Raw genomic sequence first — 24,730 nt, 5'->3', positions numbered from 1 at the left:
TTTTAATCGCTTTATTTCCTTGCTTCCTCTCCTTCTTTTGCACATTTAATGCCAACTGAACTACGCGGTGTTTCATCAATTCTGCTGTGAAATGTTTAGCGTCTCTCGTACTTTGTTGTAAATTTTTTTTTTATATTTCTCAACTTTCATTCACTTGCAATGGCTTCTCGCTCTAATTACAATAATTAATAAATTAATTTCATATTGTATTTCTTTTCCATATAATATACATATATCTATTATGTATTATTGTTATTAATAGCATTTTTATTATTGTTGCAGTTTTTTGTGTTGTTTGTTGCAATGATTTTTCTTTGCTCTCTTCATATTCAGCTCATCCAGCATTGCATGTCCGACTTCTTTGTTTGTTTAAAAAAAAATCATTTGATATCATTTTGATTGAAACAAAGCGAGAAAAATCTACTCAAGAATTTTGACGACTCTCCTTATTTATTCATGATCTTCCCAGCGGAAGACTGTGTTGGCAATTTAAAAGCACTGTAAAATGAGTGTTCGAAAACCGTGTGTGTCTGATAAATGGTGGGAAAAACACAAGAGTAGACTGGCTATTGCTGATATTAAATATCATTCTCCACCTTAACCATATCGCCATCTTCACCATCGTGATCTCCAGTCCTGCTGTCGATTGGCTATTCCTTCATTAGACGATAGATATGATGCTGGGCTCCGTGATTGCTCGATGACACCTCAAATACGTACGCAGTACATAAAAGTGTTTCTTGCGTCTCTTTGTTTGACACCACCTTCAGGAAGACAACATAGTAACGGAAGAGAGAGAGAGAAAGAGATTAGTTCGACAATTGCATGATTAAGAGCGAAAATGGTACATGTGTATTGTTTTGAAGAAGGAAAAGAAAACACTTAGCACGAAAGAAGATGCATTGAGTGGTTTGTAATCCATCAAGAGGGGTTTGCAACACTTTTGGAGAACAGAACTCTCTTGTATGCCCAATTTATGACATCCCTAGAGTGGTTTTTGACTGTGATATTCCTGAAAGTGAATAGTTTAGTCAATTTTGATTCATTCAACAGACACTGTCCTTTGCAAACAGCCACTCTCGGTTGCAAACCCCTCGGCGGAATTTCAAATTAGATCACTTCTAGTGAATTTTGTGCAATAACACACCACAGAGTGAAAATGAGAGATGAATAAAAGCACACGAGAGAGAGAGCGTCACTCACCTGTAGTATAGTAAAATTCTCGAGAACACTGTTCATCATGTACTTCTCGGGCAAATGTTTCAGCTTGTGGATGAAATTGATCATATATTCACACATTGGTGACCTATGGATGCGATACACGAAACGTCCATTTTCCAGCCGTGAGTATTCCGTTTCCACCTTTTCCACCACTTGCTTGCCAAATGAGCACACCTTTGTTGAACAGGTGATCACCATATTTTCATTACTTTCATATCTGCAAGTACACAAGTAACATTTATATACAATTGGAAACATGTTACTCAAGTAGCCAACGTCAATCATTCGATAAATGATCATTAGGGGAGATGATTTCTGCTCCGCAGCTCAATTTGTGCTGCAGAGATGAGCACACCAAAATAAAAAAAAACACCGAGAAATAGTGGAATGATGAGCAATATACTCACTGGCTGGTAACACCGTAGAAGGCACCCGTTTCATCTTGAACATTTGTATTGAGATCTGCCCAAAACTTAACTAGGAAGAATGCATTTTGTGGACCCTTTTCGTACAATTCCTTAAGGCCTCCCTTCTTTTCAGGGAACTTATCGTAGATTTGTTTAATATCCACCGACTGAAATGACAAACAGAACGTGATTAATTGCCCATTCATGCATCATGTCTCATTTCTATTCCCCCTTCTCTCACCTCTAGAAGCGGATCCGAATATGTTGGTTGTCCACTTATATGAACAAAGAGATGTTTGTGATATGTCTCGTCGCGATGAAGTTCCATGTACGCTGAAAATTCCAACATTCGAAATTTCTGGGTGGCAATCGCTCTGCCCTCCCACGGGGGCGGCAGCGCGGTCTGGAGTCCACTCTCAACGGCAGCAGACACGGCTGTTGCAGATGGCTTTCCAGTCGGATAGGGTGGCTGAGCGAAGGGCTTGACACTATTCCGGCAAGAGAGAAAGATTTGTGTTAGTTGCACCGTGTCTCAGCGCTGAAGCCAAAATTACTGCACTACACTTACTCTTGTGAGGTTCCAGCCTGCAAACCCGGTTGCCAGAATTGCTGCAAAATGACAGAAAAGGAGAAAGAGAAGAGTTTCATCAGTTGCATGTTGGTGAAAGACACAAATGAAATCCAACAGAATATTAGATTAGGCCTTATCACAGCATTTCACCTTCTCAATTTATTGAATTAACAGTCGAATAAGCATGTAATCGTGACTCTTTACTAATTCAATGACACCATTTCCAATTAGATGCTGTCGTCAGGTTGGAAAACCAATGAAAAACCCATACAGTTTGATCTCCGACAAGCGCAAGAATACGTGAATAAAAATAAATCGGAATAAGATGTTGAATGAAGTGGTTGAAGTCACAGTTGGAGATAAAAAAAAGTACATAATTAATCCAACGCATATTTCGCTGGACTTGTTTTACCCATGTAAGATCAAAACATTTGCTCGGTATAAATTGTTGAAATCTCAATTTCAAATTATCTATATATATATATGTATATACCCACACGACAGAAGAAAATTTACAATTTTTCACCTCTACACAATTCTTTCACAACCCAATCAAATGTGGGTTTCCCAACACTTTTGGTTTCTTATTCCACAAGCACATAAAATGCATTGTCACGCTAGAATTGAAGAATTTTCAATAGAAATCATTGCAATAATAATAATAATATTTTCTTTCTGATTTCCCATCAATCCTCTCCCAGTTGCGGTGTCATCTCTCAACAGCGAAAACAATAGTCACACCACATGGCAAAGAAAGCGAATTATAAAGTGTTATGTGTCTTTTTCTTACCACTTTCAGTTTTGCCTGAACTTCACGCAGTCGTCTTCGCGCCAAAACTTGGATGTGTGAACTAACTTGCTTCCGTGTTCTTGTTTTTCCTGTCCGTAATTTTATATAGCGGGCTATCAGTTCATTGCGACCTGTGAAATACACACAGAGAGAAAAAAAACACTATATCAAACAATTACATCAATTCACCGAAAAGCGAATCAATTTCATATGATGACAAAACATATATTTTCGATATTTTTCATATAAGAAGTGTATGAAAGACCGAGAGCGGAAATGAAAAGAGGGTCAAGAGATTAATTACAAAATGAGGAAAACTGAAGGCTAATCATACATAGTTATAAGTTGGAGGGATAACTTTGAAACAATAAGAAATTCCCATAAATTTTCTCCCCCATTTCACCCCAAAACGTCGGCCTCACGAGCAGCACACACTCCAGCATACAAGCATTCGTAAATAATTTCATCCTCACACCACTATCATGAGAATGCCTTTTCATATAGAAAGGAAAGCCAATGAAAGCATCAATTCACTATACATATCCTTGGTGAGAGAGAGGAGTAACAAAGCGATAGTATCATCAACACTCCTGAATAGAACCATATATACATTGAGCTCTTCATATGCGCAAAGATGATGAAGGAAAGTGATGATGCATTTGTTAATTAAATTTCGTTAAGTCAAGCTATGAAGAGGGAGAAAATTTAGGTGATAAATTTTCTCACTTAATTCTTCATGTCAAATTAATTTCCGCCATTCATTCGCATATACAAAGAAGAAGAAAAAAAAGAAACTCATTCAAAATTAATAGCAGAATTGGGAAAATAACGAAATATTTGACCTTTTCACACTTTGATATTCACCCAACAAATCATATCCCCATTTTTGTCCTTCCTGTCGTCTCATATTCCCTGTGACCTTTTCCGTGAAGCCACTCTAACAATTCACAGAGGAACGCGAAAATCTGTGCAAAATTCCCCCATCCACCTTTTTGACATTATATAGTGCGGATGGAACAACAAAGTATGACAAAGTCTTTTGCCATCCCTCTCTTCTCTGGCACACACTCTCTTTCTCTTCCCCTTCCTCTTCTCACTTTTACCACAGTAAATTTTCCAGAAGCTTGATGACTCCGATGACGACGAAAATTTCACAGCAATAATTCAACAATTCATCCCGTCATACAGTTTGAGAAGAGGTTGAAAGAACTTTTGCCGGGGTTGTTTTTCTCTTCACCCCTTTTTCCCTTTACACTCACACCAATTCGTCATCATCATTCCTCAATGATTCTTGCACAAGAAAGAGTGGAAAAAAAGAAGAAGAAAATCTCTCACTCTCTCGCTGCTGATTTTTCATCTTTTCTCCAGAGAAAATATCCTCACTGACAAAAAGCTATGTACGCCATAGTATATACAATAACGCTGGCGTGGAGGGAAAATGACTCACTCCCATTCATAGAAATTCTCCTTTGTTGATGGTATATTACATGAAATTGTTATACATACAACAGTGTATATACAGAGTGGAAAGCAACCCCCTCGTAAGTCTCTCTCCTTCTCACTCGCATTTTCCACACTTATCCAGTCTCTTTCATATTCTCTCTCTTTATAGAACACGCCTTGTACGTTCACTAATTGCACATTCTTCGCATAGTTTAGTTCCCCTCTGCATCATTCACTTTGGGTACTCGACAAACACTCACACACACATCTGCAAACCCCCTCGCACACAGAATGGGAAATTCTGGCTATGCACAGTATGCTCAGGACCTAATGCGACTTGACAATCGAGACGATATTCGCCATAACATTAGCTAACAATTTCTGCTATTTTATAATACAAAATTTGTATCTCACAAAGCATAAATTTCAAAACTCAAATCATGAGCTTAGTCCTCGATCAACCCTTAAAATTTGCATCACACTCTGCACAAACCGTGCATTTTCCCAAAAGGGTGTGAGAGAGAAATCATGCGAAAAGCCGTGAGGAAGACAGAGAGATTTTCATCACCTTTGTGCTTATATTTTAAATACAAGAACGCCACCAAACACGAGTGAGAGAGCCAGAGGCAACGATTTGAAAAAGACAAACACTCGCTTTCCCATCCCCAACGGAAAAAGCACCACATTGTCATACTGTCGTAGTCTCTCGTTTCTGGCACTCCTCCCCAACTCCTCGCATCTCCCCTGCGTCTCTTCTGTCTCTCTGGGCGAAATTTCACTCTGAAGCCAGGCAAGGATTTTGCCTCTCTTTTTTTTCGGAAAAGTCAAGCGCACAGTATTGTTTTTCTTCTTCTTCTTCTTCAACATTATTATACTCTGCAGCTTAAAAAGAAGCGTGCTCAATTTCTGAGAAGATGAAGAATTTCATCGAAAACGAAGGGTGGCAAAAGAAGAGTGTGTATATAGATATAGAAAAAAAGACTGTAAAAGAAGGAAAGAAGCCCATTCATAAAAGGATATAATGATCCACCTGTAGGGGGCATTTAACTGACACATTTCTCAGCCCACATTCTGGATACGTGAGTCAATATTGAATCATGTGCTTTCACCAAATGACTGATTGCTTCTCACTTAGAATAGAGTGTAAAGTCTGAGATTCTTTTTCTTCCCCTTGCGCAAATAGCAAAGCAAAAATTGTAGTGAATTCACCGCAAGTGTTAAAAATCAGGTCACAAACTTAATGAATTCCTCAGCGTCGAAATGATATTTTCCAAGAAAATCTCTCAAGCATCAAATGTCAATTATCATTTTAAAAGACCTTCGGAGTGAGGCGGCAATTATGTTGGGTGATAAATGCTGCATTGCAAGGCAGTAGGGTGAACCCCATTAGAGGAGTTATTTACCATTTTAGTTCAGAGGAATATTGGGAAAAGAAGCCAGATTGCCATCGTGATTGCAATTTGTCCCAACGTCATTTAACTACTTTCCTGTTGTGGTTTTCACCTTAAGCTAATGACACTCACCGTACATCTTTCCCTCATCGGACAGGATGATTTTTCGCCTTCCACACGGTGGATAAATAGCCAGAGCTTCTTGGAAGCTCTGTTCAATGTCCGGACTCCAAACACCCTCCGCATCGGCCGATGACAAGTCCTTCTCGTCCTGCAGATTATGGCAAAACGGAGAAACATCGTCAGTTAGCATAATGATTGTGAAAAATTATTCCATCAACATGCTAGGCTCGCTTATCTCTCTCTCTCATCTCTCGCACTGACATTGTCCACATTAGAGAAGTTCATGATAAATTAAATTCAATTGTGCCATCACTGAATGACTCCCATACCACCCATTCCCGCCCCCTCCCGACAGCTCCGGCCTTCTGTTTTTGCGCTCGCCGAGCGAGAGATGGAGAGACAAGTGAGAAGATGATGATGGGCCCATAAGGGTATGGGGATACTCTACATCGCTCATGTCCCCAACATCCAAGTGCTTCGAGTCTGAGCCTGCGCCATTTGTGTCGGCCGGTCCCAATGGACCGGCACTAACTGGTGTCCACGGAGACGTTATGGTGGCGGTTCCAACGACACTATCTGCAATTGAAGGGAAAAGAGCACACATTTAGACACAATCTTCTCCACTTAATAAAATGCAATTAAACTCATTCTTATCATTTTCTCTCCCTCTGCTCGCCCTCAATTATCACATCAAATCAACTCAATGGGCAAACAGAGGAATTCCCTCCCATAAGAGACATCAAGATAACTTTTGAGTGCAACTTTACAAATTTCTTTCCGCCCCACACACATCACAAACTCCGTTGGTAATGTGTCTTTTTTCTGTCCCACCAAATTGACTCATAAACCACTCAAGTGGCCATTCTCCGGACACATTAAGGTATACTACACAGTGAAATATAGAATATCTTCCGCCTTCCCAGAATATCATCAGCCAGTGAAATTAGTGCTTAAAATTAAATTAATCTACAGCAGATCTACATTTTCCTCTACTCAACAAAATCGCAATCAATATTCAACCTTTCAGATAGTTCCAAATCCATCTCACAATCTCACACAATATCTTGACATAATTTGACTCTCAAGTTAGCAACGAGAGATCTAAAAGTGGACAGTAGTGGCTTTTAGAAAATGAACGGTCTCAACTCGTCAAAGTTCTCTCTCTCACAGTCTCGCGGCGGTGAAAAACGAGTCACACGCTGTATATAAAATTTTCAGAAACATATATAGTGTAAAAAAGAGAATGAAGCAAGTTCACAGGTGTTTAATATGCAAAGTTGTTATTTCTGGTTTTGGTTTGTTGACTCAAAACTCCACCACAGTCTCACCTATATTTTACACACAGAGTCCACAATAGGTTAGTGCATTGGCACGCCATGCGGTGCAGTGGTCGAGCTTGTATAGACAACCAAGAAAAAAAGGCGAATAAAACTTATCTCCACAGTTGTTCGAGAGACATCTGCATTATCACACGAGAGAGGTGTGAAATTTGCCTTAAGAACACCATTCAATCCAAGTGCCCATGCCCAACAGACACTCGCCGTTCAGTGCTGTTTCCTAGTGCTCTCGAGTGTCCTCCCCAAGAGAGCACCTTCTCGTCATTCTTTTTCTTTTCCAGCTGACGAGCAGAAAGTGTTTTTCCCAAGTACCAAATTACCAAAACAATTTACAGACATTACAATTCACTTAGCCAAGTGGAAAAATCAAAATAATCACAACTCTAAACACATCAGATTAAGCAATTTACACAGAGATTTCACGGGTGTTTTTCAGTGATTTTCCCAAATTGTCCTAAAAACCAAAAATGTTTTTCCAATTTTTGCCACTTTCGCAAAACCCAAATATTGAACGCGGTTTAATGACATGCGGCAGATGATGGATGACGAGCATGATGATATGAGCGCTTTATTGTATAAAATGCGAAAGGAGGTGACGAATGAAGAAAATGGTGTTATTATATAATTTGAAAATTAAACAAGACAACACAATGTGTGAATATTTCGACCGTGGCACTGAATTTATATTTATTCAATTTTTATATAATGTCCATTTAATTACGCGCACTCTCGGCGTAAAATCGAAATTGAGCGTCTCTGCCTAAATAAATGATGGGTGTCTCTATTATAGAGTGCAAAAGCTTAAGTGGTTTTATTGCCTAACAAGATTTCATATTGAACCAATTGAATATGACAGATGAGGATTGCTTCTCTGAATTGATAGCACGGCTCATGATTCTTTATGACTTTCTAATGCCACTTCAGCCAACATATGTCCTCCCACATTACTCATCCTCGTGACTCACACTTATGCCCAGAGTCATGAGAACATAAGTTAACTGTGCGTTTCCTCAAACATTATCAGTTCTTCCCTCTTTCGCAGAAATTGTCATTACAAGACGAGGCGAACATAAAGCAAAATGTCATGTATTTTGACAATTTTCCACATGAAATATATCGTCTTTAATACATTATTAGCACACTGTGAATGTGGGTGCCAAAAGTATGATCATAATACTCGGTGTTTTGTTCGCCACTCCGATGAGATCTCATAAATTTTGCTTGATTGCAATCACATAATAAGCAATAACAAGAGCAGACATACAACACACTCAACTACAGCATTTGAAAATTGCTCTCTCTTTAAGAAAAGTACACACGATGTGTGTAGGTTGGTTAATAATGGAAATTGCATCACAATTTTAAAAGTGTGTAGAATCATATACAAATTGAAATCATTAGTTTTATACACTATTAACCATTCCTCTTCTTTTCGGCTCGCTCTTTTTTTCGTGCACACTTCCACACACTACAAATGCCTCTAAATTGATTTTTGCACACAATGAGCCTCCAAAGTTCACTTATAGACCACTTGAATGCCAAAGATTGCGTTCACCGTGTCTCGATGTTACTGGGACACTTTTCATGTATCGCATTTCAGTATTAATTTCTCGCCATTTTTCTTGCACACTTCCAACATGTGCATTTTCAAACTCATTTGAATTGAATTAATAAATTCACTTCATTCATCCTCAGGATCAGAGAACACGAATAGTGAGTTGATCAATAAAGTAGGACAATAAAGCGGAGGAGGCGATAAGATGAAACTCATAACGCGACACACCTTCGCATGCACAGCAAACTTGTAAATTCCTCAGCCAGCGAGACTCGAGAAATTATGAACTAATTTGTATAATGAAATTTTCCTAGAAATTATTTTTAGAATACCCATGCAAGAAACTTCCGTTTAACACCAGCGAACTTGAAGACATCCCATTTGCCCAATTCGTTCTCTCATTTAAAACTCTAATTGTGCTTCTCTCGGTTACCTCCTTTTTTCCTGTCTTCTCAACAACACAAACTTACAATATAGCAATTATTGTGAACATATTTAAATTACCGCACCGTATGAGTAATTATTTATGGATTTGGATAATTTATGCTTGACACATTCACATAAAGCGCACCAACTTTTCGCGCTCACAACATTTTCTCGGCAATCAAAATGTTGATTGTTGGCATGGAGAGTTCTCTTATGCTTAATAATACACAACTTTGAAATTTAATTAACGGTATTCTGACCACAAATAGATAAAGTTTAATCATGAGTGCGCCACGAATTGTCAAGACTTTAGACACAAATCTCACCGCAGAGACACAATGATCAGATCCTACAGATTTGAGGAAGATACACAGAGCAAGTGCAGAAAAAGGAACACACAAATTGTTGGTCTTTCAATAGACCAAAAACTGGATTTCCAATTGAAATGGCGCATAAACGACCATGATCATCGTTATTTGATGATGGAAGTCTCTTCACTCTCGCACACACATTCACCCATCAAGGTTTTCTCAGAATATACACTCGAAGAGCGAAAGATACTATTTACTTTGGGGAAGAAGTCGACTTCAGCCGACTCATCATCATCATTGGAGGCAAAACTCTCATGGAGCCACCAGAACCAGTCTCAAGTTGCGCCTTTCTTAATGCCCCTCATGCGCGCTTTTCTTCCACCAAACTCACACTCACTCTTGGACGTCGTCGTCTTGTTCTTAACAAAGCTCTTTCTTCACTTTTTTCGCTTTAATTTCATAGTAAAAGAAGTAAAATCATGGTGTGATTTTTTGTATTGCTCAATTTATCTCTCCTCCCATGTATTTTCTTTTACAGACTGATTGTTTTTTTGCCGCTCTTTCTTGTCCTTCTCTCTCCGTATGTTGTACATAAAGATATGTATATGAACAGTTCTATGCTAGCTTTTCTCTTTTTATTTTGAGCCTCCGACGTGCACATAAATATGAATATATAAAACATAATTACATACATTCGCCTGTGTGATACAAGCTATACTCTTCCTCATGTCTTTCCTAGACTTCACAGAGAGACACAATTTTGCTTCAGTCAATCACAATTCATGCTGAAAACTTGTGTTTTCTCTCCTCAGGAAATCCCTAGAAATTTAGAAATCACATCTGAACTATTGCCTAACATTAGAAGTTCTTATAAAATCGCGTCAATACACGGTATAACTTGTTCTTCTCCTGTTTCCGGTTTTTGTACACTCAAATCAAACATTACATAAAAGCTTTCCATATATACCAAAAAGTACTTTCATCTTATTCGTCTTTTTGTCTTCGCTCTATCACATTTAGTCACACACAACGTATGCAACACACACTCACACTCCAGAGTCATGCGAACAACAGGAGTCAGCAACATGAGAATAAAAGATGGGACACGGCAAGAGTTAATCAGAACACACCTTAAGAGATGTAAATGAGACTTGAACGAAAAATTTTGTGAAGAGGAAACGACGATGATATTGATCGAAGAAAGAGGTCTTGGCAGTGGGTAAGTCGTGGATAGAGAGTTGAATAGTGTTGCTCAAAATATGTGTTATCAGCTGCCTTTCTTATCACTATACACTTGATTAATTTGAAAATTGCAAAAGTCAATGTTTCAATTGACATGCAATGTTTTCCACACACCGCTTTTCCTTGCCAATATCTCTCTCTCTCTTTCCCCAATAAGTCATTCGCACCATTGATAGTCAAGCGATACTATCAGCTCGCACAGTGGTTGCAATAAAAATCAGTAATATAAATAAAAATAACAAGTAAAGCTATTATATATAATTCGATCACATAAAAAACCACACTCTATATTCTCAATCACTTGCATTAAAGCCTATATACATATATAATGTATGCTGTTTATAAGTCATTTAACCACTTTGTGTAATTCTTCACTATTACTTCTCTCTCTCTCTCTCTCTCTCTGTCCCTTCCCCCTCTCTTTCATGTCTTCGCCGCACAGAAAACTTGAGAATTATGTACACGGCGCATTATGTAAAATGTTGATCACAGGCAACACAAGCACACAAACAAGAGAGCCGTACAAAAACAGCACAAAAAGTGTATAGAAATATTAAAAGTTCGTGATTGTCTGCGTAGCGCGATCTTTCCTTTCATTCAAACGATGAATCACCCATAGACTCTTGAGTTTTCCCAATAATTTATTACACAATTTATTTACTGTACAAACCACATTGAAAATGCGAATAAAAAAGTAAAGGAAATCTTGTAAAATTCAACTATACATGTCAGGTGAACAAAGAATGAGAGCAAAAAATCAACTGTGTGTTTCTTTTTTTTTATTCAATTAATTAGAAATCATTTGCCGACCTTTCGTTCTAGAAATTTTATACAACAATTATTTCAAATATAAATTTAAGGATTAACATACGTTTCAGAAAAGAAGGTTAATCCAATTCCCCTGTAGTGTCTTTACAACGTGAGTCTCGCTGTCGCTCCACTCACTTAATCCTTGATTGTTTGCGCACAAGAACGAAAATATATGCCTTTTCCACGGAATTCACTTTTGGGGCTCATTCACAAAATCTTATATGTTAAAAATTGCACATTTTCACACAGTTTATTTGCGTCCTGAGCCACAAGACCACTTAAACTGTGCTAAGAGATATTAATTTTTCTCTCCGCCTCGAGCTTCAACAACTTTAACGACATCAAAAATTTAAATTGTTCTCTAAAACATTTTATGTGCCCATGTAAACGTTTGGCACAAACAAGACGAGGAAAATTACAGATGGAATATTTTATTTTCAAGCTATAAATCAAAATATTCTTTTTGCACTTCATACACACTCTGATGCTTTTTCTTTCTCTTTGCGGGAAGTGTCAGTGTGGCGCGTTTTTTTTCTCTTTATTTTATTGTTATTCTAATTTGCACACAAACACATTAGGGGAAAAAAATGTATACACCACGTTTCCCAACAATGCGCCAATCGGGCTAGTTTTAAAACATTTAGCACCACATTTTTTTTTATTACTCAGTCACTCTTCAATATTATACTTTTTATTTCGCCACCACACTTTTCCACACTTTGCTGCATGAGAATTACTTCCATATTCCTCAAATGCGGATAGCATCAAGCCCACCTTGACAAGTGATGTATTCGACATTAAACAGAAGCGCGAATATTTACTTTTTTCGCGTATCACACAATTATCAAATAAAAATTATCTTTAGCGTCACAACTTTGCGTTGGGCACAAGTATAATAAAACGATCAGGGACTCGAGAACACTCCGTCACCGTCATGCGTTCGCTCCTCAAACACTCTCGCACATTTGTAAACACACTTTGCAGCATACAACTCAATACAGCGCGCCTCGCTGTGCCCCTTCTCTTTCCCACAGACTTCTCGCGTCAATAATAATATAAAATGATCGTAGAGAGCATTTAGTTGTATGTTACCATCGAATAAAATGGGAGAAAAAGGTGCAAGAGGTTTATCATGAGTGGAATTGAGAGTCAAAATCGGGCTAAGCAGATGCGCCAATCTAATGAGCCACATTTCCACCATTTCTTTTTCACAATGGGCGGAGCATACGACTGGGCGGGGCTTGGAAAACACTTCCATTTAACAGAAGTACATTGAATCTGCTATAAACAACCCGTTAAGACCCACAAGAGCTGGGCTTTAGCCGCCTCAAGAGGTAATATAGAGTGAAAGAGATGGAGAAACATATACTAAAAGTAGCAACAAGAAAATCTCTTCATGTGGTAAACTTGTTGGAGCTTTTTTAAACACTTCGCCGTCTCCCCATTTGATCCACATGCCAATGTATTGGTTGAATCTCGACTCTCTGCCATCTCACACTGAATATACGGTGAGTAACACAACAAGAAATCAAGGTTTACAAAGGAGGAAACTAACGGGGAAACGCATTAGGCCCATAGCATATGGAGCTCAGCTTTTACTTGCAAGGCAACTAAACTCTCGATGTTGGTCACTTTAATTACGTAAGGCACAGACGAAGCACAACAAGATACACCCGACACGACATTATATGTACATATTTTCCCAAACCAGTCAGAACTTTTTCACAAGAAATGAGATCAAGCTGAAATCGAAGTTCATTAGAAACCGATTGGGCGATCTTTTTTTTCTCTCTCTCTGACTTCGCGCCACTCAAATAGACGGAGAAGCACGAGATTGAATAAAAACCCAAAGTAGTGTGGATAACTTCAAAAACACACCTCAATTCATTCACCCAATTTCTTTAGGAAAACCATAATTATTCCTCCTATCCGACTACATATTGGAGTCTTAACCCTCTTTTCACAGACATCCCATATCAACAAATCAACCCAGCAATTCAACCACACTCTCACACGCTCATGCATCTTCATCATCATTCAACATTTGAGATACACGGCAGGGCAGGTTATATGGAAACGAGAAAACACCAAGAGAGCTTCAATACAATCACCGTCGTCAACTTTTCACCACACCGCCCGTCCGCGAAATATACACGCTAAGAACCACATGAGAAACCAGTTGGTGGACTCAATATAAACTCCACATATAGAAATTTATATTGGGTGAGCGAGTGAGATGGACGATACAATAAATCAAAATTACAACAAATTTGTACACTTCTTCTTCATCGGGGGCTATAATTTAACCGAAAATCTCCAACAAACCTCTGATCAGAGAGATTGAATCATGCGACAAATGAGTGAAAGAACATGACTAAATTTCATTTCGGCAAAAAGGAAGGTATAATGAAACGCTTTTGACTCATTGCAGCTGGTCAACTGAATTCACTCTCACCTTGCAATAAACATGAATATCAACATATAATGCAGGAAGTTTTGATACACTTTCGTGCACCACACATTATTATGTATTCCCATTCCCAAAAGCAACCCTTTGCTTTTATGAATCTCATTTCAAAAATCGTATATTTCTACCGAGTTAGGGAGTGGTGCTATTGTGAGAAAAAAACTGATACAGTTCTTCATGTTAGAAGAACCCACGCTTGGAATTGTCGATGGTTTGTCGTGTTAGGGAAAAAGGGAGGACAAATGAACTCCTTGTATGTTCTCTCTGCTAGAAGCACTCATTAAACAAGTGAAAAAACTATCATACTGACTCATTATATGTTTCACCAAGATTCTTTACAATTTAGATTAACTCCAACATGCGTCCGGGTAATAATTCTGTGGAAAAACGCAGTCAAAATCCTGAGCATGAGAACAAAATGCAAAGTTTCCCATCAATGAACGTACACCTCCCTCTTCCATTCAACACGAGCATCCCACTAAATTGCGTGTAGATCAGCAATTTTGCCCCGTTTATCTTTCGTTTCGTGTAGTCTCACTTTTTTCACCAATGTCCATTCATGTAATTCAATTTAAAGCATAGCGAAGAGAGACTCTCTCGCGAAAAATTATGATTAATAGCCATTTCTTATGGCCTCCACCACCCACTTTCGCGCGCAAACCACATAAGAAAAATAACCCATAACTCAGCGAATTAGATTAAAAATAATTCCACCATTACTCCTCTTTTTTATGACACACGCCGAAATTGAGACATAATACTTGAAATCATGACAAATTTACCCACTTAATGTGCAATTCAGACACAGACCAAAATAAACTCTCAACAATTCTCTTTCTCTCTTTGCTATGGAGCTCTGTGCTCTTTTTTGCACATTGCGCGTCTTTTAAAATTATCGCAATTTGGGATTTATATTCCCCATTTTGATGATCTTCGCCTCAGACTCTTCTCAGCGTTAAATTGACGATTAGAGGCTGTATTACTTCTTTTACCTACTCTCTTGTGTTGTGTGTGAACCTATTTTCATTTCTCTCCCTCTTCACAGCTTAGTGCCTTCCTTTGCCCAACACAATCATTATAAATTGTACAAATGTTGCTTTAGTCCGATGGGCTTGACAAAAAGAGATAGACAAAACCATATTAAGTGCTCAATAATACTACGCGATGAGCACCACGCGATCTCTTTACATTGGCGAATGCACGTATTAGAGGCCAGGTAGCTGAAGCGCACCTCCATACAAAAAGTCTCTATATACAACACGGCACTCAGATTGAGGCAGCGCAACATGGGAGATTCACACAGAGATCAAGAGCCAGTTCAATGGTGAGGAAGCAGTGTTACTCAATCAGTTGGCAATGGATCAATGGATCGGCCCAGTGCAACGTGTTGCAGACCAGTGTCTTGAATAGCCCTGTGCGATGGAAAAAAAGAAGAGGATAGAAGAAAAATTGATGAAGCTTGAGAGGAAGCAGTGAATAAAAAGGTGATTCAGAAACCTGTTCACCATTACAAAACACCATCGTCTTTCTCTTGATCTCCACACATAATAACCGGGTCAAAATAATTTTTTCAGCTTCACTTCACAAAACTGCATCACACGTTTTGTATTCCCTTTTGATTCGCGTGTATACATAATAATTCTTCTTATCAATTCCATATACACAGCATGCGCGCACACACAAGTGCAAAAACCCTACAATTGAAAGATCGAAGAGGCCAACAAAAAGTCTGTACAACTCAAGACTTAGGAAATTACAATGAGAGCCCGAGCACACCATGAAATAACATTAATTCGGCATATAAAGTTTCATTCATGGGACTTTGATAACATTTTGTTTTGATTTTTTCCTCTCTCACCCATCAAGGTTTGACTTCACATGATTTGTACACAGAAATTTGGCATAAAAAACAAGTTCATCCATTGACGTAAAAATTGTGATTAAACAGACGTTACAAAAACCACTGTAATCGCCAAGAAATTTATTGGGAAATGCTTATCGCCGGGGGGAAAGGACGACCCTAATCACACCGAAATGGGAAAAATACAAATGTTTTCGATGTCACCCATTATTTTTTTCTTAATATCAAATACAGGGTCGACATTTTACACTCTTTTATGAAAGATGTCGCGTTCTGTGAACTCCAAAATCACTATGACATCTTTCCAATTGACAAAAGGTCACGACAGAAACAATCTCGAACTCCGTAATTGCCCATATTACCAATTTGTACAATAATTTTCATGAAATGCTTCCACATTTTCTGGCAGAGGGACAATTTTTTCAATTACATTACACATTTGACATTCCAATAAAACACCCAATAAAACATCCATCGACAGATTCAACGAGGAGGAAAAGCGAAACAGAGAAAAAAAGGGGTTTCAAATGCTTCTCTTCATATATATATATCTGGATGAAATGATTTTGAATTGTAAATGAAATATAGAAATTTTGTCAGAATCACAGAAATGGAAAATGCCCAAGACAAATAAAAGGGATCAGCTTCGGAGTTCTTAACTCTCAAAAACCCCAAATGTCCAGTCACTCATCTCTCTTCTTCACTATTGATTTTGTCCTTCAGATATCCTTCCCATTCCGCCTTCGGCTCCTCCTCATGCTTATATGTGTACGTCTTCACCCTTCTCTCTTGCCTTTTATTTATACAAATGTAAAATTGTGTGTCAATCCCACATCCGAAAATTCCTTCCCTTGTCTCTTTCATCCTTGGCTGAATATTCAGAATTTCTACCATTTCCCATTCTCTCGGGAAAAATCTCATTTAATTTAATTCAAACCATACATATTTTAATATTTCCTCTGCAATTTTACAATATAATAAAATGGACAAAAGTCAGAAGCATAAATACCACGGCAAATTGGCGAAACATCATAGTTGCAACTTTATTGTGAAATTTCAAAAATTATTCAATATTTTTCCATAATATCACCGACATCAGCTATGTATGAAATTTATGAAAAAATCTCATAATTTCAACTCCCCCAAACGTGACAAAGCGTAATTTATCTACTTTTTCATTTATCCCATGCTGATTTTTTTTCTCATTTGACAATCATTGTAATATCCCAACATTCATTCGCTGAATTCATTTTTCGAATTTGCATTCCTGAATATCCCCGTTATCAAATATGAGCTTGTTACGCATTTTTCCAGCTGAAAGACTCTCCCAGTGATTAACACAAATGGAATTTAAAGCAGCGACACTAAAAAATGCCCAATATATATCGCCAGAGAGGCTCTGATTGAAATAGTTCAATGGCGAGGAGGGGTTGCAATGTGCAGTGCGGCCACACGGAATGGGGTGATGCATAGGAGCCAAACTCACCCACTGTGTGTAGCTCTAAGGGACAAAAAATGCACACACGCACAGGGACAGCGAAAAAAGGGAAAATAGAATGAAATCACTCAAATTGGTGTGCTGTAAATACACATAGGCACAGAGGAATTCAAACGAATTGTTAATTAACATTTATGCATCAACATGAACATTTTATTCTCCATAACCGCGCGCTCTACCACCACCAATAAATGTTCCGCTGCACCCTTGGCGCTTTTTCCACTCTATGTATATCCATTATTTCACTCTCTCGTTCACCCTCTTGTTCACCCCAGTGTCCCTCATACCCTCGACTGCAGGCCCTCTTCAACCATTTGAACGCTATGCTCCTGCCCAGGATTCCGCTGAGGTATGTCCGTAATGGAAAATTAACATGTCAGGAATGGTATTTCGGCAATATGCGTATGTTGCATATAAACTATTTAATTAATATGAAACCACACACACACACACATAACACACTTACAATCGACAATTTCACCTTTTTTCAACCTCACATAACCCACCCTCGGAAAATTCCTCAAATCCCCATCAAGCCATATTATCAGTTTTTATTTATCTAACTTCCAAATCCCCTCTTATTTTCCCGTGCAAAAATCGGTCCCGGGAGGGACTCTGAGTTGAAAAGGAGGAAGTCAAATTGAGGGGTTGACAAGGATCAAAACACTTTTTATAGAAATTCATTATTCAGCAGTCGCAAACAATCAAACACATGGAATCAAATCCCGACCTCCTCACGCTTCAAAATCCCACGAAAACTGCCACATTCGCAGAGTCTCCTCAAGCACACTTGCCTATGTTTCTAATTAGAATTCGAATGAATTACAATCAATGTTTAATTAAGACATCAATTGACAATAAATTGCTAACACTGTGGAATGCTGCACAAACCCGGCGAAAAATGTCAAGAGACACGAAATGATTTATAAACATGCAAAGAAAATCTTATCACTTAACACCATATTTGCAGAGATTATTTAATACTACATTATTTACAGCCACCAGTCTTTGTACATACATATTTTACCACTCTTATCACTTCCTTTCTTGTAACACAATCCATCATTTTGTATTATATTTGACTTCGATTCTTTTCAATTGCAAAAAAAAGCCGTATAAAATTATATATGGAGAAGACGCTAAAGTAAACTTTGCACATATGGCGAAAACAATCAATACAAAACACTTCGCGTAAGAATTTTGTTTGGAGAAAACTGACGTCAAATTAGCACATTTGTATTTGCATGGGTGTTTCCTTTTAATAGTTCAGACATTGTTTTTATTGTTCTGTTCTCACTGTTAAGATTATACTCAAAAGAGCAAATAGCGAGAAAAACATCTGATAAAATAGTGGAGTTTATGAGCCAACCCCACATTATACAGCAAAAATATTCAGCACGTCCAATTCCCAATAAATTCACAGGAAATTAATTGAGGAAGGATGAAATACATAACATCATGACAAGAGTTAAGCTTATTCATATATGAAAATTAATGCCATAAAGTTCTTAATCATTTCTCGCTCCTCGTCTCACTTGATTTTTCTAGTTTTATTTCAATCCCACTTTGCATCTGACAAGTTGACATCATGCGAATGAGAACCTAAAATTAGCTCAAATTGGAGAAAAGCCAACGAAATTACGCAGCTCAGACGACGGCGTCCCGTGTAAGAGGCAGAATGATGAAATTCTATTTAGACAATATATATAAGATTCGTTGGAAAAGACGCTCGGCCAAGACACTCATTGGAAATTTTCTACTATGAGAATCATCCTCGGCACAGCACACATGCAGACACGGTAAGCAACACGAGGAAAGACAACAAACTTTTGCTTCTCACATTTTCTTTTTTCCCCATCCTCTAGCTTCATGTGCCAGCCACTAAATTTCGTCATTCGTGAAAACCCACAAGAGGTATTTCCAACAATTAACAAATAGTAGAATACAACGTTTTCAGAGGCACTCAAGCAAATGTACAAAAGGAATAACACGAGGAAAATCTCCATGGTGAGAAAACTAAAATTAGAAAGTGGGAAAATTCATCACATCGGTGGCGACATACAACCCAAGTACGTTACGTACGAAATCAGTGACGAGCACTAGTGCAAATTCTAGAAAATCATTCTTTTCCACATCATCAGCAGGGATACAAATTTTTGATAGAAAAGAAAACCTTCATGGGAAAAAAGAGAAACTCAAAGGTATTTTGTATCCCATAAAACATGTTATGTGAAATATTATATTCTTCTTCCCCTTTTTTTTCAAGCTCTTTGTGCAAAGGAAAATTGGTATATATTTGAAATTTCGCAATTTTTCCTCTTCTACCACCGGTTTCCACTTTTTTCTTTCCTGTGCGCGCTCAACTCACTCACACACGAGCACGCAATGATATAACATCGTCATATATTCATGTGAAATTGATTAGAGACGATACTGAAAATGATAATAAAAAAATTAACGATAAAAAATAAAAAAGAGCACACACAACCCACTTTATATAAAGAGCTCAAATCTCCCTCAGTCGCTATAGTGAAATTTTTACGAGGAAAACCATAAAAAAAATTCATGAAGTGAATATAAAGCGTGACACATTCTTTTTATTGAATGGCAGCGACGAGGAGGAGTAAAAAGCGGCCCAAGAACAAGGAGAGAATGGCAAACCGCCTCGGAGGATTATATGAAAAAGGGATTCTTCTTACACAATGACACACACCACAGATATGGCCTGATGCTATGGTGAAAAGTGAAATTTACAACATCAAACGCATTTTAGCCAGCAGTTTAATTGAAATTTAAGAATACATAAAACAAGACGAAATTCTGGCCACACTTTGTAATATTGCTGTGTAACACAATACTGCGGCGCTTTCTTACAAATCAGCGCATATAAGCTGAATTGTGGAGAAAGAAATTTCACATTTATCCGTGGAAATACAAATTGGAATTGTTTCAGAGATATGTTAATATAAGAAGAAATTGCATGCTGTATGAAGAATGGGAAATTAATAATAAAATTATATGAAATGTGTATTTTGGAGGACAGAATCATGCGAGAAACATTTTTCTGTGCAGTGTGTTGTTAAGGATGTACCGACATATCTTGCACGACTCTGTAAAAATAAAATGGTTTGAGAAGAAAATTTCTACCCAGGAAAAAAGCACAAACCAGCAAGACAGTGAATCGAGGAGAAAAAAATCTTCATTTATCCATGATCATCGCCAAAGACGGTTAAAGAACATAGAGAATTGAAATGACTTGAAATATTTGCTAAGGAATTTAACGGCGTTCCAGAGACTTCTCTCTTTCTGTTGTCTTATATTCCCTTGCCTTTGGTTGGTGCTCACTTTGAGAACGCACAATGTTGATTTCGACGTGATTAAATTAATTTCTGACTTTTTTATATGTTACTCCCATACTCTTTGCTCTGCCAGTCTGCCTTCCTTCCTCCTCTCTTGCACCGCTCAAAGAGGTGCACATCCCTCTTGTTCTCGTCCCCAGCAAAACTTCCCCATCAATTGTTCATGAAATTCTTATATAACTGCAATGTTTTCATACTCTATACAACAACTAACCAGCGCTGAATGGGGAATTAAGGCAAAAAGTGAGCATTTGCAGACGAAATGTCATGCCGTACTCTTTGATATTAAATTCATCTTGATGTACAATTTTCCCTGAAAACCACTGTGTTGTTGCATTGAAAATAATTCTGTGATGTGAACCCTGGAAAAAAAGCACTCTCGCAACTCTGTGCTTCTTCACGTGATAAGGAGGGGTAATAAAGAAAGTTTAATTAAGAAAATGGCGCGCGATCTGTCCACTTTTCACTGAGTTGAAGCTCAAATAAATCATGCCAAATGCAGTGTGTTAATATATTAGAGACACTCAAACTCTCTATATACAACAGAATGTGAATGAAAAAGGCAAGAAATGCCCACTCAAATATAGCAATATCACACTTTAATTGCATTTTATTCCTTTTATCTATCGTCGACTCTATCATAAGTAATTTTTCTCTTGTATCGCGTGATTTTCTTCTTTCCCCCTGTCCGATTTGTGAAACAACAATCTCGGGCTGATATGCGAAAAACAACTCGACAACACACAGCATCCAACCAGCATTGAGAGTCTTGACAACCACTTGCAAAGCCACATTCTCATGCAAGCACAGGTATTTCTTTGAGAACGCCGAAATATTTTTTCCTTCAATTCCATCTTATTCCTTAAATAGCCAGTTTTCTTCTACACGGCGGTAACTCTCTACACACAACCACAAGGAATGTGCAGAAAACCTCCACATAATGTAGCAGACTCCCCATTCTCCCTCATTCCCACCAGCTCTCGCGGCACCACCACACCAACTCCCCAGTGGGAAGAAACCCCAAACATCATTTCAATTAGAGGGATTTTAATCGAGTGCTGATCAAAAATTTTCCCTCCTCAAGAATTTTCTCAGTATTCCGGCTCTTCTGCTGAGATAAACACACCGAGAACCGCTTTTTCTCTCCCCCTTGCGCAACAGATGGGCGACTGATTGGGAAAGTGGCTGCGATGCTGCACAAAAATGCAGATTTATCACTTTTTGCACTCTCTGGAAATTATTTCACAATGACTTCTATTGCAACTCAACTCCACTCGCTCTCCTTGCCAAATTTTCCAAGAAAACGTCATTGCAAAATTCCATGAGGGATTTTTCAAAGCAAAAAAGCAGACTAACACAAGATTTACAGCTTCCCTCCGAGATGGAGATTTGGCCAGAAAGTTTAACTTCTGTTCTCCGTTTGTCTTGTATTTCAGCTCTGAATGATTTTTGTAACGTTAGTAATTTCCTTAATTGTGTATAAATTTAAGCAAAGGTCAGAAGGACCAAAGGACAGAAGGATTGTCCTTAATTTTCCCCTACATTTCATAGGTCACAAATTGTTGTCATCAAAAATTACATCATTTCGAGAAATTACTCTAAAATCTAATTTTTATTTTCCAACATGATAGTATTTTTTTCTCATATAATATTATATTGTCTCTGCAAGTGCACAATATTGAGGAAAATGAGCGTGAAAAACTTCACTATGAATCGTGAGTGGAAAATAAAAGGCGACTTTGCGTCTCAGTTTTGTTCTGCCATGAATTTCCCTGAAAATTCTCCTCTTTTTTTCATCACTTGCGGTTCCCCAATGCGAAACACACTCAAAATATATAAATATAACACCCGAATATCAAGCCGAAATTTATTTAAATCGATTAATAAGTCCTGGTGCTGACGCACATTCAAGCAAATTAAGCGCGTAATTTTACCGAGAGTTGCACGATGATTTTCATGATGAGGCGCGCGCGCAGATTTGCGGATTTCGCGGCAAAAGGGGGAAGAAGAAGGCAAGAAGTAAATGCTGTCTAAATGGGCAAATCGCCAATTTGTAAAAATCATTAACCGCAGCAAGAGGGGCACCAGAGGACTTGCAAGAAGTGAAAAGTTTATCTCGCTCTCTCCCTCGCGCTCAAATGTCTGTGTGTGCGGCTTTTCTTCCACTTGCCCAACATAACCACAGGAAAATCATAATAATAAATTATTGCCCAGAAGGAAAAGAGAGGCGCACTCACAGCATTTCTCCCACTTTTTATGAATATATTCCATCAACTCAATTATTGCGGGGTGATAATTAAATGTGTAATTTTATTAGTGCATAGTATTACATCGGAATAGATTTTTAAATCACTATAATTGTAGGATTATGAGGTATAGGTGTATTTATGCATGTATTGTAATGTTAATTGTTTGGGATGTTGTTGCTACAAGGTAATTTTCACATAAATTAAGATTAGATTTTCACATCACTTGCCGATATAAATCTTGTGGCATACAAATCTGCCTATAATTTTTTCGCCTGCTCTTCCATTGTGTGCGATAATTTCAATATTTTGCACTTTTTTCGCTTACGCAGAAGGTGAAGAGGAAATAATCTGGCAATTATAGCTAATGTGTGTCTCTAACTGAAAGAGTGTAAGCAATCATTGTGAAAATTTAAGCATTTCTTCTAGATTTATGGTGTCAATCTTTTTCTCTCCCACAGTCAAATAGATATAATTGAGGGTTATTTATAAAACAGAAAATTGCCACATTAAGTATCTGGTAATTGGCATAAAGACTGTGATGCAATTTAGAGACGTTCAAAGATGTGTCATTTCTGCAATAATTGCATTCGACCCAAATAGAATTATGGAAAATACCCCAAATTAAACACCTGTGTCAATAGAAGGAAGCTGAGGAAAAAAGTTAAACTCACACTCATGTGCGAATTAGAAACAGTGTTTTTTCTCCAACTATTAGTCCATAATTGCAGATTATTGTCAACATTAATCGCGATATTTTCCACAATTATCGAATTAACACTCTCAAGATAAGTGTGGAGGGAGAATTCATCGTGAGCAAGCAGAAATTCTAATAATTTCCAAAAGTTTCACTTCAATATCATCCAAAATGTTATAAATTTGAGAGAAGCGACTAAACTAATAATGAAACTATTTTAAAAAGAGGAAAAGACAGAGACGGAGAGACACAATAATTTAAAAAGACCGCCTAAAAATAGAACCATCTTGGCAATCGTCCTGATAGACTTCTTATACATTTGCAGAGAGTGTCTATTCGATACAGCAAAATATATATATAAACCGAAAGTAACAAGGAAAAGTGTTATTTTTCCTCGACTTTTTTTTCTCTTTCTTTCTCCCTCAGTCTGTTATGTACGAAAACATGTACATGGCGTTTACATAAAGTGTTTAACATCTCCGAATAATTTACACTAGAGGTGAAACATAAGAAGTCTTGTATTGTGGATGAAAAGAGAAGAGCCCAAAAGATTCTAATTTATTCCTGACATCTTCAGCATCTTCATCTTTCAATATTGCTGTTTTTTTGCTTCACTTTCCATCCTGTAGCCATTTTTCATGTGTCAGAATCATCGCGATGAAAATTGATAAATTTATTTTTATATAGCTACTTATGTGCCCAATAAAATTGTACATGGAAGAAGTAGTGACAAAAAATACATGACAAATTTATTGTACACATTCAAGATCAAGCAGCAAAAAGAAAACTTACGTTTAGCATAGAATAGCTTTGAGTAATCACAATCCATTGATAAGAGGCTGGAAAAGTTGTTGTCCACAAGTAAATTGTATCAACTTTTTCACATCAGAAACCAATCAATATTTTTGCTATGCGGAATATTCTTGGATAGTGTCACAAATGCATTAAATAATAAAAACATAGACAATCGCACGA

The 24,730-nt window shown here is 37.7% G+C and overlaps 1 protein-coding gene across 2 annotated transcripts; it reads right to left on the bottom strand.

The window, feature by feature from the left end:
• On the bottom strand, window positions 1–24,592 carry LOC132263338 (protein scalloped). Of its 2 annotated transcripts, none has more exons than XM_059763051.1 (9): window positions 24,548–24,592; window positions 6,395–6,522; window positions 5,956–6,094; window positions 2,990–3,120; window positions 2,197–2,237; window positions 1,870–2,116; window positions 1,629–1,795; window positions 1,204–1,438; window positions 1–764 (listed from the first exon to the last, which is right to left on the bottom strand). In XM_059763051.1, the coding sequence occupies exons 1-9, from the start codon at window positions 24,582–24,584 to the stop codon at window positions 651–653; spliced, it is 1,239 nt and encodes a 412-aa protein (XP_059619034.1). In that variant the 5' UTR covers window positions 24,585–24,592; the 3' UTR covers window positions 1–650. The 2 variants fall into 2 exon arrangements, with proteins under 2 accessions (XP_059619034.1, XP_059619035.1); XM_059763052.1 differs by lacking the exon at window positions 24,548–24,592 and adding an exon at window positions 11,689–12,576.
• Between the last annotated feature and the right edge of the window lie 138 nt (window positions 24,593–24,730).

Source organism: Phlebotomus argentipes, unplaced genomic scaffold, assembly GCF_947086385.1.
Source record: "Phlebotomus argentipes unplaced genomic scaffold, Phlebotomus argentipes genome assembly contig_15, whole genome shotgun sequence".
Taxonomy (NCBI): Eukaryota; Metazoa; Arthropoda; class Insecta; order Diptera; family Psychodidae; genus Phlebotomus; species Phlebotomus argentipes.
Note: the sequence above shows the minus strand (reverse complement) of the source record. Positions and strands in the feature narration are given on the sequence as shown.